Below are 19,526 nucleotides of genomic sequence, written 5' to 3' on the forward strand. Positions count from 1 at the left end.
CTGTCAGCAGATTGCGGGATGAATGAAGCCATTTAAGAGAACACATTAGTTCAACAATTGTATGCCACGATATCTAACTTTTCTCTTTTTAGAGAAAGAGTTCAACACTGTGAGCAGAGTTGTAACCTGCTTTGATATACCTGTATAGAGTAATTAAAAGCTAAATGGCCCTTGAGAAGAAACTCCATGGAACCTTTAACAAAAGAAAAGGTGCCTTCTTCTGGCAAATGTCTCAGTGGCCCTCTCGGACAAAGGAATTTGTTCAGAATGCGGCAGAACTCTTCTCTTTCATATCTATTCTATCAGTATTTAGAGTTGAATAATATAATGGGTTTATGCCATTTAACATGTTCCCCTCTTCCTCTGAGTCAAAAATTCACATTTCCTGAGGGGAGGGTACAGCTCACTGGTAGAGCACGTGCTTAGCATGCATGAGGTCCTGGGTTCAATCCCCAGTACCTCCATTAAAAAATAATAAAGAAATAAATAAATAATTAGGTTACACCAAAAAAAAATTTTTTTAATTCACATTTCCTAAAATGATAGAAAAGCTTCCTCTTGAGTTTTGAGGAACCTTCAGTTTTTAAAGGACAGAACGCCAAAGTTCAGCATCTACAGAATGGTGATTAATTAAGAATATAATACTGTGTTTGTGTGTGTTCCCTTTCGGCTCAGAAACAAGTCTCTTTGTTTCTGCTGGACTCCAAGCTGGCAGCGACCAGAAAAGAAAAAGACGAGGGTTGAAGGAGCAGCCTGCCCAGTAACTGAGAGGAGGAGAAATCCCTTATTACCAACAATGCTCGAGCGTCCAAAAGCCAAAACTACAGAAAAAGAATCTCTTGGCTAATTTAAGGTTGGCCAGATGCCACCACTTCTGGCTGGTGGCCAGAGGCCCTAGGGGGGAGAGGGCTGGCAGGATGCCCCTGGAGAAGGTCAGGCACTTGGTGGCTGATGCTGCCTTTGGGTGCAGCTGCTCACTCGGAAACTGAAAACCTTCTGTCCAACAGACTTCCCAAGTGATTCCTTAGCACGTGATACTTGCCAAACTCTACTTAACTGAGCCCTCATCCCCTCTGCCAATCAAAGCAATCAAGAACCCTACACTGAACAGGAACAGAAAACAAAGCACTGGGCTCCAAGCCTCTGCGACTTTACATAGAAGGCCTAGCTCAACAAGGATCTGGCAGATGATGTTAGTGCTGTCCCCCACGCAGGGCTATTTTTACTGGCTACTCGCAACTGGACTAGAAAATCCTTTTTCCTGGTGAATTTAATTATTAGGTGACTCTATAACTGCATGGAAGGTGCTAAACAGTGGAATTCCAAGTTAGAACTGAGCAAAGACTGTCTGGCTATGTCATAAACTATGCATTTCTATTCAAACCTCCTGAGACAGGTTAAGTGACAACAGCAACTCAGCATGGGAGCATATCAACGTTACATTTCCATACAGCTGCCATGGCCACCAAGCACGCTCCTTCTAGAAGAGCATCCTCAGTTGTAAATTTAAAGGGTTTGTGATCCGTTTCCTTAAGTTGAACGAAACAAGATGGGAGAACCCAGGGATGCCTAAATATTGTACAATCTGAACAGCCCATATAGAAATTGTTATCCTGATCCCCTTTCACCCCTGGTCATTTCCAAGATCTAAAAAGAAAAGCCTTATCATTCAAAAAGATTCGCGTCAAATGCGCAGCAATTCTGAACACATGAAAAGTAAAATAATTTAAAAAAAAACAACACTGGCTTCAACGTATAAAAAATTAATAAGTGAGCTGTCCAAACTAAAACAATTTAAAATGTCCAGTGCATCCAAATCCAAGAAATACTAAATGCTGAAGAAACAAGTTTGTGTTTTTCCTTGTTAAAAGTATCAGTCTAGAAGGGGATTTTGATGAGACCCAGCACCAGACTTAGGAAGCTAACTTAGCAACATCGTCCCTCATATTAAACGGACCAATGATAGATGTCATACTTGACAGTGAAAAAATAAAACGAGACCTTTTACTCTCACTTAGTTGTTGTTCTTGTTAGAGCTTCATTTTTCTAATTCTTAATTATGATGGTTTAAAGACAAAAAATAAAAGGCGTTGTTCTGAAAAAATAAAATTAAAAATAACATAGAAACATTGTAAAGGGAAAAAGATACAGGAATCAATTGTAGACTTTCTGACACCCATTTTTCCTGGGATCCTACTTTAGTCCAAACCCATCTCCTAAGTCCCCGTTGGTGCTCCCATTTGATAATTTTAAAAGCATGCCATCGTCAAATAAGGTTGAGAAGAACTGGCTTAAGGGCACTTCACGCTGACTGATGCTTAAAATGTCAAAGGGAACACCTGTTGGCAGCTCTAGCATTTATTGTTTAATCAACTAAGAAAAAAAATAGTTGAAGCAGCAGCTGCCAGAATAACCTAATGCACCCGTCAAAAAGCTTGTTCACAGGAGTCACAGAAAGCATTGTTTTCAACTTTTTCATATGGATTAAGCTTCTTTTTGCTCCATGAATAATCAAAACCCCGAGCTTCGTTTATTAAAATTCCTTATATATTCCTTATATTTCTCATTTTTTATAATAATGAGCTGCTCATTTCTAAATAAAAAGGAAAAACAATGTAGTACAAAAGCACAGAACTGGGTTCCAGATCTGGTTCACCTACTTGCCCCTGGAAAACTTGGTAACATCTTAACCTCTCAGAACTTCAGTTTCTACAGTATTTCAGTTTCTCAACCTCAGAGCTATTGACACTTGGGGTTAGATCATTCTTTGTTTGGAGGGCTACCCTCTGCATCATAGGATGATTACTGGCATTCCTGACATCTACCCATTGCATGCCAGTGGCAACCCCCTGTTGTGACACCCAAAAAATATCCCTAGATATGGCAAGATCCCCCCGGGGGGGCAAAACCACCCCTACTTGAGAGTCACTGGACTAGATATGTAACTCATTCTCTCCAGCTCTGACACCCTACAAAATAGATTAAATAGCTTATTTTCTTAAATATTATTTGTTAAGTCAACATGCCAACTGGGAGGATCCTCACTCTGATTTTCAGAGAAAATGAAATACAGTGACTGTTTATACCAATTCTAATTTTTGTAGATTCTAAAATCTTTTTTTTTTTTTGCAAAGAAAATTCACAAAAGGACATTAAAGCAATATATAAGGGAAACTCATCTAAATGAAGCAGACGCCAATAATATTTTCATCCCATTTTTGAGGGCAACTCCTTCAACTGGATAAAAAGAAAAGATAAAAAGAAAGGCATATGAACACAGTCTTTAAGTAGTTCTCCACATATGTACTTTTAGTAGACAAAGGAACTTTAGTGGACAGAAGCAACTTAAAGGGCTTGACTTTAAGGAAGGCAGAAAAATACTGCTACTATGGATTCATGATTTTACTCCAAATTCACAAAACAGTTAGATATCTTACAATCTGTATCTGGTATTCAATCTGCTCTGAAGTCATAAATGTATATACTTCAATAGGGGGAAAAAAACATGTAATCCATATTCCTAAAAAATTGTCATCAGTTTACCAAGTTTTTTTTTTTTGAAGTAAAATTAGTTTCAACTGCCCAGAGGCCAAACCCCATCTCACAGATTACCATTCTTCAGTGGAGCCCTGACATGAAACCCAAGAGTAGAACCATCATCCAAGCAACCCTTTCTTTGTAGCAAGAACATATGATGCAAGGTCACTTTTTTTCTGTTGAAGATGTTAATTTCGTAATTCAGGAAAAAATATAAGACTTGTCAAAAGATTCTGCCTTCAGCCTCTACATTTAAAACTTATTATACTGGAAAAGGGACTTCTTAAGAGAAAATTAAGTGCCTAAGGCAGTCCACGGTTCTAATATGACATGACAACTGTTATATTCATAAAACCTCTAAATGTAAAGGAAATCAAATCATTAAGCAAATATGTTCTTTTTAAAAAGAGATAAAAGCATAAAGAATATTTAACTGTGTGTCTGCAAGGACGGTACTTCCCTTTCACTTTACGGATGAGGACCCTGGAGCCCAAAGCCAGCTCCAAAATATGTGCAGGTTACAGAGAAAAACTCGCCTTCTCCACATGCCTGCCCTACTTTTCCTTCCTGAATTCCGTGTATTAGAGTATCTGGTTATACAATTTCTATGATGTTTACATAAGAAAACAAGTGAGTGGTTATATCCATGTGCCCAAGCGGCTACGACAGGCCACAGTCGTGGTGGGCAGGAATGAACAGAGTGATGGAAAAACATCAAACCCCGTGAAAAGGCAGATGCTTAGGTCTGTAGACTAATTTAACAAGTCCTCTGCTGTTCCTCTCCTCACCTGAGTTTCCTCCAAGTGGACCAAAATACAGCCTTAAGAACCACAGCCTGGCCACGTTCATTTCAGTACAGAATAGTGTTAAATAAAAATGTACCCTGAAATTAATACACCAAAGTCTTATTTGAATAAAACACAAACACTCTCATACAAAGAATGAAAATAATGAGGGCAGATTTTTGTATATGGCGTGCGGAATCCGTCTCGTTACTTGCATAAATGAAAGGACATGTGGTATTCAACATAAAATCACACACACCCTAAAAAGCAGCTACTTTTCATGCCCGCCTCCCATCCCCTGCTTCCCTACAACTCCCCCATTCCAGCTGCTGCTCCCATCAAGGGATCTGCTGGCCTAAAATATTAAAACCGCCATTTGGTAAGCAATGGGTTGATGAGGTTATGTCCTTCTGTTTCCAGAGTCCAAGCACTCCTTACATTCTGTTCTGTCAAAGAACAAGGAAGAAGGAACGCAGTTTAGTGGTGCTAAACTCACACTCGTCTGTGGTATCTGGAGGACCAAAGGGCTCTATCTACCTCCCTTCCTTTCTTTACAGCATCGTCCATAGTGATTCAATTTCTTCTTCTGTAATATTCAACAGTATTCAACTTTACAATATCACAACATTAACCCAAAATCCTTCAAAATCTCCCTTCTGGTGGAATTTAAAAGGCTTCTCCGCGGTGCGAGAGTACTGGTCCAAGACCAACAGGGACAGTCTCATTTCAAAGTGTAGGCTGCCACCTACTGGCCGGTCCCTTCTCACTCAACACTCAGCTCTCCCCAGAAAGCGAATCAATCACAAGAGATTTTCCTGCTGTCATTTAACTCAATGCATTCAACTATATCAACACAATATTTTTCATTCTTTTAAGTACCAATTATTTAAACAACAAAGATTTGCTATATAGCACAGGGATCAATATTCAATATCTTGTAATAAACTATAATGGAAAACAATCCCCCCCCAAAAACGGTGTATATATATATATATATATATATATATAAATTAACCACTTTGCTGCACATCCAAAACTAACACAGTATTGTAAGTCAACTATATGTCAATAAAATTTTTTTCAATAAATACAGATTCTTTTAACTTAAAGAGAAGACTAAGCCAAGCCTGTTTCTATATAGCTTAAAATTCCCAGCCTATACTCAAAAGGGCAGAACATCATTTTTAAAAGATGTGTTATTTTTACCCCAATGTTCATAGAAGCACTATTTACAACAGACAAGACATGGAAGCAACCCAAATGTCCATCGACAGATGAATAGATAAAGATGTGGTGTGTGTGTGTGTGTGTGTGTGGCTACTACTCAGCCACAAAACAGACTGAAATAATGCCCTCTGCAGCAACACAGATGGACCAGAGAAAAGGAAATCCCCTTTCTGAGGCAGCAGGCCACTGTCTTGGTGTGAAAGTGAAGGGGAGATATACTCAACATCCACTCCATAAGTATCACTTGATGCTACATTAGGAGTTAGGGATGCACCAATGATTTAAATGTCTGTTGCCTTTAAGAAGCTATCTGTGCAGAGATCTCATGGGAAGACAATTACAACATAACTTGCAATATGTAGAAGATGCTCTGGCAAGATGCAGCAGTGAAAGCTAGAGGCTGCTCGGCATAGACACACAAGACTAAATTACAAAAGTGTAAGTTGTCTTCTGGTTTCTAGTTCCATGTGTGAGAAACTTGGCAGTTGCCGTTCCGTCTTCACAAGTAAAGAACTGAACAGACTGCAAAATCTACAACTCTGCTTGGACCCATTAGAGAGGCGAGGACATAGAGCAAGGCGCTGCCCCCAAGACTGAAGAGACAGACAGGTGAATGGGGGGAATCTCAAAACCACTGCGGGAACCAGGGCCGTGGGAAATCTGAGCTGTAACTGGCCAACTGCTGGAGGCTCAGTGTGGACAAGTCTGAGAGTTTAAAGACTCCAGGGGGCCCAGTCACAGGGGGCCCCCCACAATTTTGTGAGCTCTACCAGGTTTCCACAGTAAACATCAGAGAGAAATCGTCTCTTGCTTCCAGCAGGGGAAGCGGACAAGGATCCACTCTGAAGTACGCCAGAGCATGTATAAAGAAGCCCTGACCTCAGGTAAAACTAGTTACCCAGAGTCTAACCTGCTAGGTATCATCAGAACATCACTGACATGGGGGAAGAGAAACACCCAACCCCAGCCCACTCTAGCCATCCCATCCCATCCTACCTGAGAAGGGGAGAAAAAGAATGAGAAGTATTTGTGAAGTTCACTGTCCAGTGGAACAGGCTGAAAATACAAACCTAATCAAAGGATTATAGCACGCTCCCCACTCCCACACCTCATCACCACACCCGGAAAGGTCTATTCACAGCAGTTCCTTTTACCCAGTGCATCATGTCTGGTTCTGAAGAAAAAAATTGCAAGGCACACCAAAAGGCAGAAAACACAATTTGAAGAGACAGAGCAAGCACCAGAACCAGACATGGCAGGGATGCCTGAATTATCAGACCAGGAATTTAAACAACCATGATTAATACACTAAGGTCTCTAATGGATAAAGTAGACTGCAGGCAAGAACAGATGGGCAATGTAAACAGAGATGAAAATCCTTAAGAGAAAAACAAAAGTATAGTTAGTTCTATGTTTTAATTATTAGTTAATATATAAATATATTCAAACATATTCAAATATGCTTGAGAAGTATATAAACCAAGATATGAAGAGTGATTTTTCTCTAGGTTATCTCCAGTAGTTCGGACAATTTTAATTTCTTCTTTATGCTTTTCTACATTTTCCAAATTCTCTATAGTGCATATGCATTTTGAAATCAAATATATAAAGGCTTTAATTTTTTTTTAAGATCTAAAATCTCTGGGAATCAGAATTAGCTGAAGCTTGTCAGGCCCTGGGGACAAAAGATGGATAAGATTCTGGCTGGAAGATTTTACGTTGTCCATGTGGGAGTGACAGACACATAAAAAATAATTACAATGTGACATGTGATAGATATGTGAACTCAGTGCTCTAAGAATCTAAGAAAGGAAATGAACTGCCTGGGAGGTGGGCAGGGATTAGTAAAGACTAACCATTCATGCCTTCATTCAATAAGTAAATGTTTACTGAGACTCTTCTGTATGTGAAAAAAAAATTAGCTGAAGCTGAGATAGCTGGAGATCACCAAAATTGGTCCAACTATCTCAAACTCTGAACAGCTGTTAAAATAGACAGCAAGGAGAAAGCAGAGGGACAGGACCAAGAAAAATCAACCTGCTGTAAAGGGAAAAAGAACCATCGGAGAATTTCTGGTAAGTGGAACATGCTATGGTTTCCTGGATTCAGGTATAATATAACTTCAGAGACGAGTGGAAGAAGGAGGAACAACAATTAGGAAAAAAATACAAACTCTTAAGGACCCTCACTCCTTACTCTGCACACAGGGACTTTACAGAGCAGTGGCAAAGGTAAGAAGAAAGGCAGTCGTCAACTACTCCCCAAACTGAACTGCTTTGTTGATTTCCAGAATAGACAAGACTTGAGAAAAGAAAGGAAAAGTCAAAGCACCTCAGAGGCACTCCTAACAGTGAGGGGCTGAAACACATTCCTTACACAGCAAGTCAGCAGTGGGAATGCTGGGATGGGCCAAAATGCATTCTGATGGTTTTAAGTCTGAGTCAACTGAAATGAGTGAAAGCAGTAGGCAGAAATCAATCACCAGCCAGGCAAAAGACAGAGAGCCGCGGGGAAGAAACATGTGGAAGGACAGTGTGATGGTTAACGATGTGTGTCCGCTTGGCTTGGCGATGGTGCCCGGCTGTCAGGTACCAGTCTAGATATTGCCGTGAAGGTATTTTTAGATGTGATTAACGTGTAAATCAGTAGACTGTAAATAATAAGCAGACCGCCCTTCTTAATGTGAGTGGGCTTTACCCAATCAGTTGAAGGCCTTAGGAGAAAAGACGAAGGTTTCCCAAACAAGAAGAAATTTGTTAAGACTCTGCCAGGGTTTCCAGCCTGCTGGCCTGCCCTACAGATTTCAGATTTGCCAGCCCCACAGATTTCAGATTTGCCAGCCCCCACGATGGTGTGAGCCAATTCCTTAAAAAATAAATCTCTCTCATTTTCTCTTTCCCTTTCTCTCTCTCAATATAAAGATATAGATGCAGGTATCAATACATATACACACAAATAGATAAAGATACATAAATATAATACATATTCACACACACATATATCTATACACATATAGATATATCCTAATGGTTCAATTTCTCTGGAGAACCCTGACCAATGAAAGTAATAAAAGATGAAATCTATTAACAGAGACCAACAGGGAAGGACCTTGACCTAGAAGCAATGGGATTGAAAGTGGCTCAGGTAGGCAGCAATACGAGATCAAAGATTCCCGGATTACGAATGACATGATAAACAATACATTTAGTGAAGACTATTTTGGAATCTATAATACATGTCATATGAACTAGATCAGAAGGATGCTACAGTTAGAAGACATTTGGAGAAATCTAGGTCAAACGAGTCTGTGGGAGGCCATGGAAATGAAAAGGAACCCATCCATACAGTGAGGATATGGCCAACATTTTAACATTTTTCTGTTAAAAACTCTTTTCTGTTTTCAAGATCTTTAAGTAAAACTTCTACAGGAATACTATTCACATATAAAGACACTAGCTTACCATACTTGTCTCGCAAGCCAACAGTACATCGAAAGACTCCGCCAAAGGCAACATCTTCACCGAATATTACTGAAAAACAACGTTTAAAGAACACATTTTATTTAATAATCCCTAAACAATACTAACAATGAGAAGTAAGTACTTTAAATGTTCACATTTTAAATTAGAAAACAAAAATGGACCGCAGAGCTAAACTAAGGTTCCCCAATTTCAACATTAGTGACACTTTGGACTAGATCAGTCTCTTGTGTCATAGCAGCCTGTCCTTTGCCCCCCCGGTCTCTACCCGGTGGGTGACAGGTGGCCCACACACAACTGTGACAGCCTGAAATGTCTCCAGACATCATTAAGTGTAAGGGGGGTAAAAGGGAATAAAATCGGCCCCCTTGAGAAAGAACCACTGGTCTGGAATCTCATCTTGTTTTACCCGTGAAGGACAGGAGGCCAGAAAAGGAGTAAAGTGACTTAACAAGCCAGGAAGCAAGAGGCAGAACGGGGACTCCCACTGCAGGCTCCTGAGTCCCTGGCCAGTGTTTTCTTTTTAATACACAGTATACAGTGAGAGTCAGCAATCTGAAGAGCTGGAGGAAGAGCACTTCAAGCGGAGACGACAGTCCCAAAACTGGAAAGTGACTGGAACTATATGAAAGAGAAAGGAGGCAAGTCGGGTGGGACACAGGAGGCAAAGAAGAGCTTAGGTGAAAACTGAGGGGTGCTTTGTAGGAAGGCAAAGAAAACCAAACAATGGGTATTCGCAAAGCTCAATTCCAGTCCCACTAATGCACCTCACCAGCTTTGCAGGCCTCAAGAAAATAACTCAGCCTCATCTATGCAGCTAGACCAGTCATTCTCAGGTAGCATTCAAAACAAAGCCAGGTCTAACCAGCCACTAGTTTAATTCTCACTTCCTCCTAAAAAAAAATCACCTCTTTTTCACTTGAACTTAAAACAGAGATTTTCAAATGGAAACCCAAGGCTATTAAATATACATATGAAGTCAAGTCAATCAAATTCAGAAAACAGACAGCAGCACAACTGCTTTTATATGAATAATTAACTTGATAAGATAAAGTGACTTATAAAGATAATTACCTTCATTTTATAAATAGATATCTGAACAAATTTTTCCATTTTTTCTGTATGCTACAGAAACAGGAGTACACGGTAAAAGAACAAAAAAATCCAGAAGGTGTCAATGTAATATCAGGACCACATGTACTATGGGAGAAAGTTAACTTAATGACGTCAAATATACATGAGAACTAATTCATAATTAGAGGAGAAAAAATGTGTTAATATCATCATTGGGTTATTTAGCCTTAATCATTTGTTCAGAGCTTTTAAAAATTTGAAATAGATAAAATGTTATCCAATAAGCCCCAGACAAATAATTCCAGCAAATGTTCAATTCTGAATTAACATAGCTACCATAATCAAGCACAAAGTTTACCTGCAGTAGGATCTTTGGCCAATGAGTTATCCAAGGCACTTGTTACTGCCTGGAAGAGATTCATTTTCTGAGTTTGCCCTGTGAAAATCAAAAAAAAAAAAAAAGTAACATTTCATGCATTGTAAAATATATTTAAAATAACCAGTTTCCTAATAGCTGTTTAACACTTGATTAAAGTCAAGGTAGAAAGGATGGTATGGAATATATTATGCAAATTTAGTGGATTATTTACAATGAGGTGGGCTCAAAAGCAATACAAACTTTAAGACGCTGTTGATGAGGCAAAATTTAAACATATTACACAACTGAAAAGCAAGCATAAAAAGGAAGAAGGAATAAAAGTTGAATATGTATAGGCAATAAATAAAAGCTCTGGAAAGTCCGAAAAGGGAACCAGCCAGAGTGAGAGTGGTCTGGGGAGAGTCCATCATGAACACACATGACCAATGGTACCTGTTAAATGTGCCAAAAAGAGCAAACGGTCACAAGCCGTAAAATGATGAGGAAGGCTAAAAACAAACTCCAGTTCCCAGAACTGCTTGTGTTTGGAGAATGCTATAATCCCATGCCACGGGACATCGGGGTGGTCCTTCTTACTGCAGAACCCCTGCAGGCCAGCCTCCCCCCTACAGGGCTGTTGAGAAGACTAAATGGAATACATGGAAAGCACATGAGCGCTGAATAAATGTTAGCTCTTTATTGTTAGATTCTGGACTTTGCCCGGGTATGTCATCTTTTTTTTTTATCACTTTTACTTTATTATTTTATTTATTTACTTGGGGGGGGTGGGTAATTAGGTTTCTTTGTTTATTTTGATGGAGGTACTGGAGACTGAACCCAGGACCCTGTGCACACTAGGTACGCACTCTACCATTGAGCTATACCCTCCCCCTGTGTCCTTCATCTTGACCTTGGCATTATTCTGAATGGTGTAACAAAGCTTTATTTGATCAAGTTCTGAATGTTGGAATTCAGAAACATCATGACTTGAGAGCTTTGATTTAAGCCTCAGTGCTGCCTAGCACCCAGTCATCCTGGAACTTTCAGGTCAACTCTTCTCCGAAAACACTTCCCAGCAGAAAAGGCTTCTGCCTGACTCTTCTCTGACGCACGGCCGGCCGAGTCTTCATGTTAGTCCCTGATTCATGCCTGAGTGCTCACCTTCACCCACGCTGATATCAAATCCCAATCAGATCTGCTCCTCCCTGAGTCCAGAATAAAGGCCTGCCTACTCTTATTTCTGATGGAAAAAATAGGAATTTATTCAAGAAATATTGTCCTATCACCTACGTCAAAGGATACACAATCCCACCACATGTCCATACTTACTTCATAATTTATTTCTCTTCAGGCTGACCCTCTACCATTTAATAGATATTCTCCTTTAATCCTTCTCTATTCTATAAAACTCCTGATAGTGCTGACTGGTGCCCAGTATCAGATAATAACGGTTTAGGGTAAACTTTTTCCCAACCACCATGACATTCCTTCTCGTTCTCCTATTTCATGCATTTCCTAAAGTGAGATTTTTATTTGTCTATTCTCATCACTAAGAACCTAGAGAGAATGAAAATGCCTTGACATCTAAGCTGGTATTTATTTCAAGTCTGCTGACCATTTCAATTAATACTGAATGCCCCTAAGACATCTGATCACATTTCTGCTCAGCACGTTTCCAATAGGAAGAAAGCAAAGACTTTAATAATAAACATCATACAAAGTGAATGTGGAAAGTATTGCCTGATAACCACAAGGAATTTGCTCATCATATATGAAAATAATTTACAAGTACAGGTATTTAAAGGATTTATTTCCATGTGAATCCATAACCTTTCACTCCTGAATACTTTTTTAAAATAGAATCAGAATTTGGGGGGTTTGGGATTAACTGCTATTCTACTAGATGCCTTTAAAAGCTCCACAGGACAATTTTTAGTAGTACAACATCTACTTTTGATTCTTTTAAAATTTGTAGTATGATTTATGAATGGGTCAGGAAGAAATCACAAGTTATTCACAGGTAACATCATTTTAAATATTTTCCTTAGCATTAGTCATTCTTCTGTAGGTTACTTCAAAGACTACTGATAAAATAAGCCTTTTTTCCCCTTATGATATGTTCCCTTATGATGAGATACGCACATCTGCAGCGTGTCTAACCAAAGCTGTATCACTGGTAAGACCTTAAAAAAGAAAAAAAAATAATAATAAGGTCTATAAACACCACTACAAAATTATTATACACAGCTGCCAAATCATACAATTACCCATGTCAACAACTGCTACGAAATTTCAAAACCAGACTGACGACTCTTCTTTTCCAAGAAATACATTATAACAAAAACATAAAAATACACAGCAGTGCCATTTCCCAAGCCAAGGACAAAAGCTAAAGGGTACTCACTGGTAAAATGAGGCTTCATGGTTGGAACTGAGCTGCTATAGAGCGGCATGTTGCTGGGATGTAAGGGACATAATAGAACATAAGCTAAAAGAGGGCAGGGGTTCTTAACTGCCTTTGATCAAAGCTATCTGCTCAGCCTGACCACAGCATCTGACATGTAACAGGTGCTTAATAAATATTGAGCTGAACAAATAAACGATGAGGCTGTTACGTAAAAATTAACACATAAAGCAAACTGTCCATCAACCACTTGAAAACAAAGGAATGGGGTAAGAAAAAAAAATCCACCAGTGTCACAATTCAAAGACAAACTGCAGGCAAAGGGGAGTAGGGGAGAGGTGACATTGCAGTACCAGTCCGACAGAGCAGAACTCAGTTATTCTGAGTAACTATTCCGTATGCAGCACGGGGGAGCGCTGAGGGGAGAGAGAAGCCATTCACAGAGCTAGAGCACCTGAGATGAATGGGGCCAGCGGGTGCCCAAAGAGCAGTCTCCAGAAATAAACAAGGTCAAAAGCAGTGCATGTTGACAAGTGTGTTTGCAGTGAGACCCCAAACAAAGACACACACACAGCTATGACATGGAAGCTTAGGGTCTGCTTCAGAAAAAAGAAGCTTCCACCCGCCCATCCAGCGCTGCCCTCCTCTGAGCTGCCTGGTCCCTGTGTCGACCTGTGCATCACAGCACCTCCTCATCGCGTTCCTCTGAGAAAGCTCAGCGTTTAGCACAGCACCTGACACATACGGGACAAGTCGTACATGCCCGCTGAATCACGATGAATGCATGATGTCAGTGCCATAATCTGGCACGAGCCACACTGTCAAATGGGAGGGTGCCTAAGAAGCTACCTATTTCCCCCAACAAAACCTCTCCCAGATACCCTATTTTTCAGGAATCTTTTGCTATGAACCAGGTATGTTCCTCTAACCCACTGCACACATTATCTCATTGAGTGCCCCCAGCAACCTGAGGGGAGTTCAGATGAGGAAAAGAAAGCTTGTGAAGATTAATAAACTTGGCCCACGTCACAACACTAAGCTATAAAGTCGGGGCTCAAATTCAGGCACGTCTGACTCAAGAACGCCAGCTCTTAGCTTCTCTGAAATACTGCCTCGGGAACACTGCCATCTTCATGATGACAGCCAACAGGGAAGGAGGAGGAAAACTATGAATCAAGTCTCCAGATGACCAGTCAATAGAGAAGATACTTGAAGGTGGGTAAGTTACAAAGAAAGAGGACAGCAGTCTTTGCTCAAATGAGATGCAATGAAGCAGCATATTTGGGGAAAGCCAGGTTTCAGAGAGGGTTTAGAGGGGGCAAAGTGTTGTGTGAAGAAACAGAAACATATATGAACCATGCAAAAGACAGCACAGTAAAGTGCTTCTAGGCTCCTAGACTCTGGGAGCCAGACTGAGTCAGACTACTTAAACATGAAGCCTGGTTCTGTCTCTCACAAGGGATGTGACCTGGCGAAGTTCAGTGTCAAAAAGTAGAAGTTCAATCTCTGAGTCTCAGTTTCTCCATCCGTAAAATGGAGAGAACAGTAGGCTGTCTATCACAACACTGTTAGATGAGGATTAAATCAACTGATACATGTAAGGCACCCAGAATAGTGTGGCTCACAGTGAGCACTGACAAAAGTGTCTGCTGTCAATTCTGAAGAAAAAGAATGAAGCCAAAGGAATAACCCTCCCAGACTTCAGACAATACTACAGAGCTACAGTGATCAAAACAGCGTGGTATTGGTACAAAGACAGACATATGAATCAATAAGACAGAATAGAGAGCTCAGAAATAAACCCACATACCACTATGCTGTACACCAGAAATTAACACAACATTTTAAATGAACTATACTTCAATTAAAGAAAAAAAAAAGGGGGGCCTGCTACCATTGTTCTCTTCATTCTGTGGGTACCACGGAAAGGCTTAGAGAGCAGTGATAAAGTCAGTCAGAATGGGAAACACAGAGAAAGGGGATAAAAGAGGAAGGATACACATCATCCCCACAATGCAGCTTAACCGCCACCTCAGGGTCAACCGTTACCACCACTCTACTTAAGGGGTCCCTTTCATGTGTCAAAGTAACCGAAGTGAAAGAATAAAAAGTATTTGCAGCACATATGAAAGGCAGAGAGATAGTACACATAAAGGCAGAGAGATGATAAATATTTCCAATATACAAAACGTTAGTAGGGAAGTAGTGTGGGAAGCTCTGGAGTTAAGAAACATCTAGGTTCACATTCTTGTCCTGCTACTTACCAGACTTGGCCTCAATTTTCTCATCTATAAAATGAGCATAATATTCTCAGGTTACAGTAAGGATTATAGACTGACGTCTACCACAGCACCTGGGACAGAGCAGTCCCTCAAGAGTGGTAGACAATATTAGTGCCCATAGGAAAAATTACCACGTGTACAATTTTTAAAATGCACAAAAACAAGGAACATTCAATTCAAGTCACAGAAGAGAAAAATAAATTCAGCAAATAAATATATGGGAAAATATTCCTCAACAGAAATGAAACAAATGTGTATTAAAACAAAGCGCAGGTAGCACAAAATACCTGTGTGCGTGCGCGCACGTGCTCACACACACACAGAAGGACGCATACAATTCTGACAGCAATTCCAAAGTGTGTCTTTTTTTCACACGTCACCAAGCAAACCTGCAGCACCAGCTGGGTGTCCTATAATTCAACTCAGTTCTGACACTATCTACCTGGAGACAGTCGGATCCCACAGATTAAGGGCTCAATCCTACAAGATTGCCCCCACCCCAATTGAGATGCCAGCCCCAAGTGCAAGCTGTCACCTGTGCTTTGACTGACTGACTTAAGATGGATGCCTTTTGGGGTTCAATTAATTTGCTAGAGTGGATCAGAGAACTCAGAAACATTTTACTTACCAGAGCACCAGTTTATTATAAAAAATACATAACTCAGGAACAGCCAATAGAAGAGATGCACAGGGCAAGGTTCATGGGGAGGGACAAGGAGCTTACATGCTCTCTGACAGCATCACTCTCCCGGAAGCTCTCTGAACCCCATCCTTTGGGGTTTCAAGGAGGCTCCACTGGGCAGGCATAGCTGATTAAATCATTGGTCACTGGCAATTCACTGACATCCAATCCCTCTACCCTCCCCAGGACAAGGGGGTGGGACTGAATGTTCCAACGCTCTAATCACATCTGGTGACCAGCCCCCATCCATAGGTGACTTCAGAGTTCACCAACAGTTAACATTACCATAGCAAAAGACATTTTTATTGCTCTCATCACGGAAAATGTCAAAGGTTTTCAGAGTTCTGTGTGCCAGGAACAGAACAAAGACCAAATATGTCTTTCTTATTATCATGGTACACATGTGATTGTAGCATGACACCCAATACTCACACTCTCATACCTGCAGATGGGAGTCATGAACTGGCAATTTGAACTATGCATTAAAAACCCATTACAGTGTTCACATCTTCAAGTCAGAAATCTCATCCCTGGCGCTTTACCCGAAAGAAATAACCTAAGATACATGAAGTGTTTCTAGTTGCACTATTTATAACACTGAGCAAAACTGTAGCAACAAAAGCATAAAGGTAGTTATTAAAAGTTTCCCTTTACTGAGTAAGTGCCTCTAGGAGTCAGAGTCAGTGATTGTGTAAATACACATTACCTTTATTTAGTCCTCATAACCTTCTGAAGTAGGTATAATTACTAACTCCTTACTTATGAAGAAATGGAGGCTTTATGGAGGATAAGTGATGAGTTTAGAGTCATAGGCAGCAGGGTGAAGACAGAACCTAGGACAATCCAATTCTAGAACCAAGATTTTAACCACTGAATTAGACAGTACTTCTGCTCCACAGAACAGGTATTCTTCTAAAGAAGTTTATAAAAACTATGTAACAATATGGGAAAATCCTTCTGATTAAATAATGCAGATTATAGCTGCATTAAAATTACAATTATAAGAAATTTTTATTCTACTCATTTTATCAGTGGAATAGTTTAATTCCACTAAACTGAAAGGAAATACACCAAATGTTATAAAAAGGATACATACCAAAATGCTAGCAATATTTTCAGTAGTGAGTGATGAGATTACTTTCTTTTTTTGCTGTTTTCTATTATTCAAATTATCCATGTTTTTAGTATTTTTATAATAGGAATAAACATTTTATAATCATTTTACTCGGATTTTAGTAATTTCATAATTATGGAAGGAGGTTAAGAAGACCTGCGCTCTATTTCTCAAGGACTGGGCTAAAGTTTCTTTGCTTTGAAGACAGAATTTAAGGTTTATCTTGTTGGTGAGAAAAAAAAAAAATACTATTCAACTTTACAATATCTACTATTTCACAAAACTAAGACACCTCTTAGTAAACAAATTCTACATGCATTTAAGCATATTGTTTAGAATGGAAACTCTGGAATCTGAATAATTAGATTCCAAAGCTGAAGCTACCACTAACTCATCTGGGTAACCCTGGGCAAATTATCTGAAGACTTCAGTTACTCTAACTGAAATATGGGAATAAAAATGTTACCTACCTCTTATGGCTGTCCTAAGCATCAAATAAATAAGATGATGAATGTAAATTTCTCAGCCCAGTGCCTGCCTGTGGTAAGCACCCAATAAAAATGTTTACTCTTATTACTCTCAAGTAAAGGCACGTTTCCCAAAGTGTCAGCTCTAGCACGTGAGAAGCTATTAGCCAAGGAAAAGGTTACTGTTTTCTTAGTGTTTCCAATGTTCCGATGACTGACACTGGGTCTTCTGAAGATTACATAAAACTTGGGGAAGAAACCATAAAAGTCACGCCGCTGCCATCCCGTGAGGTGAGACCTGCTACCTGTCTTTCCTGTTGTGGGAAGCACTAGATGTCTTCCTCGGCCCGTCAGCTCCATTGCTTAACCCTCCTTGTCTAAGTGGTAGCTTAGCCCAGCACAAACTCAGCAGTATGGGGCTCAGATAGGAAGCTGATTTTTCACATCTCTAGGAAGAACCTGTTTCGTGACCTTGGAAAAATCAACTCAGTTATTTAGTCCCTCCGAATTCTCTTACCTGCCAAAGCAAAAAAGAGAGGGAAAATTCTCTCTCCCTCTCCCTCTCTCCCTCCCTCCCTCCCTCTCTCTCAACATAACTTCTGCCTATAGTTAGCGGCCCAGCGTTGGGCAAGAGTGCACAACACTTAAGACGAGCGTTGGTAAAGAAAGGATAAAGAACCAAGAAAGAAAGAGAGACGTTCCCTGGAAGCAACCCTCCAACCTCAGGCCCTTGCAGACCCGATGTGCCCCCTCACCCATCTCCAGGGTGCTGAGGGGCTGCCTCTCCCAAAGGCTGAAAAGTCACAAAAATGGAGCGAGGAGAAAATCACAGTCAGACCCGAAGGGAAAACGAGGCTCCGGAGAGCAGGGATGGGATTACGCCGGGATGCAAGGAGGTCAGCCTGCCGGACTCCGCCCAGGACAGGCAGGGCGGCACTGCTCGTGACCTCCCGCGTGCCTGGGAGTCTGGGCTGCAGCGGGAGCGGACAGGGCAGCCCCCAGCTCACCGTACTCCAGGGGCTCCGGGTCGGGCTGGAAAGTGAAGTGAGCTACCTCCCGCCTCTGGGTCGCATCCGCGTCGGCCGAGGCGGGCTGCAGGAAGGCCCGCGGCAGCCCCGCGCCACGGAGCCGACGCCAGCGTCCCTCAGCCCCGGCCGCACGGAGCCGCAGCAGCCGGCACGCACCCACCGCCACCGCCGCCATCCCCACTTGCCGCCCGGGTCTGCAGGCTACGCCGCCGCCCGCTGCCGGCAGAGAGGGCGGAGCACCGAGGCTGCTTCCTCATTGGTTGCGCCCAAGAGGCAGCCCCGTGAAGCGCACCAATCGCAATTGGAAATCCGGGGGCGGGGAAGGCGACAGAAAAGACCCCGCAGGGTTTGCTCGCTGTGCGCATGCGGAAGAGGGTGTGAGCCGGCGGGTGAGCTCCTATGAAATTGTTCCTGGAGGTGGAGTCTCCCCAGAGTCCGCTGCTTGGGCCGGGGTCCTGGACCCGCATCTCAGAGTTCCATGCTATTCCTGGATTTGTTCTTTTCCAGTGTCATCTACGTTATGAGTTCCGATGGCTTCTCATTTTAAGATTTATATTTTCTTTTGAAATCTAACCCCCCCCCTTTTTTAATCTTCTATTCTTTATCTCTATTGTCCTGTAAGGGATGGAAAGGGCTACTAATAGGCATTCGTTACTGGTTTTGGGTTTCAGAATAGTGCGGGAATCACTGCTCTAAGCCTCTGCTCTTTACTCAAACCCTTCTTAAGAGTTTAGTAAGTATGTTAATAAGTATGGGTAGATTTTTATTGATCTTGTTTTTCTGGATTTAAATAAAAGGGGTGATCTTAGATTTCGTCCTGAAAACCCACTTAATAGGAATTCAAATGTATTTTTGCCCAGGTACAGCGAAAATGATTAGCTTAGAAACCTGGAGAATATAAGAATTTATTCGTTTGCACTTAAAAGAATCAACTTTGTAAATTTTCTTTTTAAAAATCCAAATTTCTAAAAGGATACCTTCTCTGTCCGTGAATTTGCACATTATAGTAAAATATGATAGAGACAAGAGTAAAAGTGTTACCATCAGATGGTGGGAAAGGACAGGCCCAAAATTTGAAGAAGAGGGAGA

At 41.0% G+C, this 19,526-nt stretch overlaps 1 protein-coding gene across 1 annotated transcript in view; it reads right to left on the reverse strand.

Moving 5' to 3' along the window:
• Positions 1-18,666, reverse strand: part of BCKDHB (branched chain keto acid dehydrogenase E1 subunit beta) — a 195,733-nt gene extending 177,067 nt beyond the window's left edge. The window contains exons 1-3 of the mRNA XM_010972846.3: positions 18,417-18,666; positions 10,461-10,538; positions 9,011-9,079 (exon numbers count right to left, since the gene is read on the reverse strand). Coding sequence (XP_010971148.2) covers positions 9,011-9,079; positions 10,461-10,538; positions 18,417-18,612 — 343 coding nt within the window. The 5' untranslated portion in view covers positions 18,613-18,666. The remainder of the gene's footprint in view (positions 1-9,010; positions 9,080-10,460; positions 10,539-18,416) is intronic.
• Between the last annotated feature and the right edge of the window lie 860 nt (positions 18,667-19,526).

This window comes from Camelus bactrianus, chromosome 8 (genome assembly GCF_048773025.1).
Source record: "Camelus bactrianus isolate YW-2024 breed Bactrian camel chromosome 8, ASM4877302v1, whole genome shotgun sequence".
NCBI classification, from domain to species: domain Eukaryota; kingdom Metazoa; phylum Chordata; class Mammalia; order Artiodactyla; family Camelidae; genus Camelus; species Camelus bactrianus.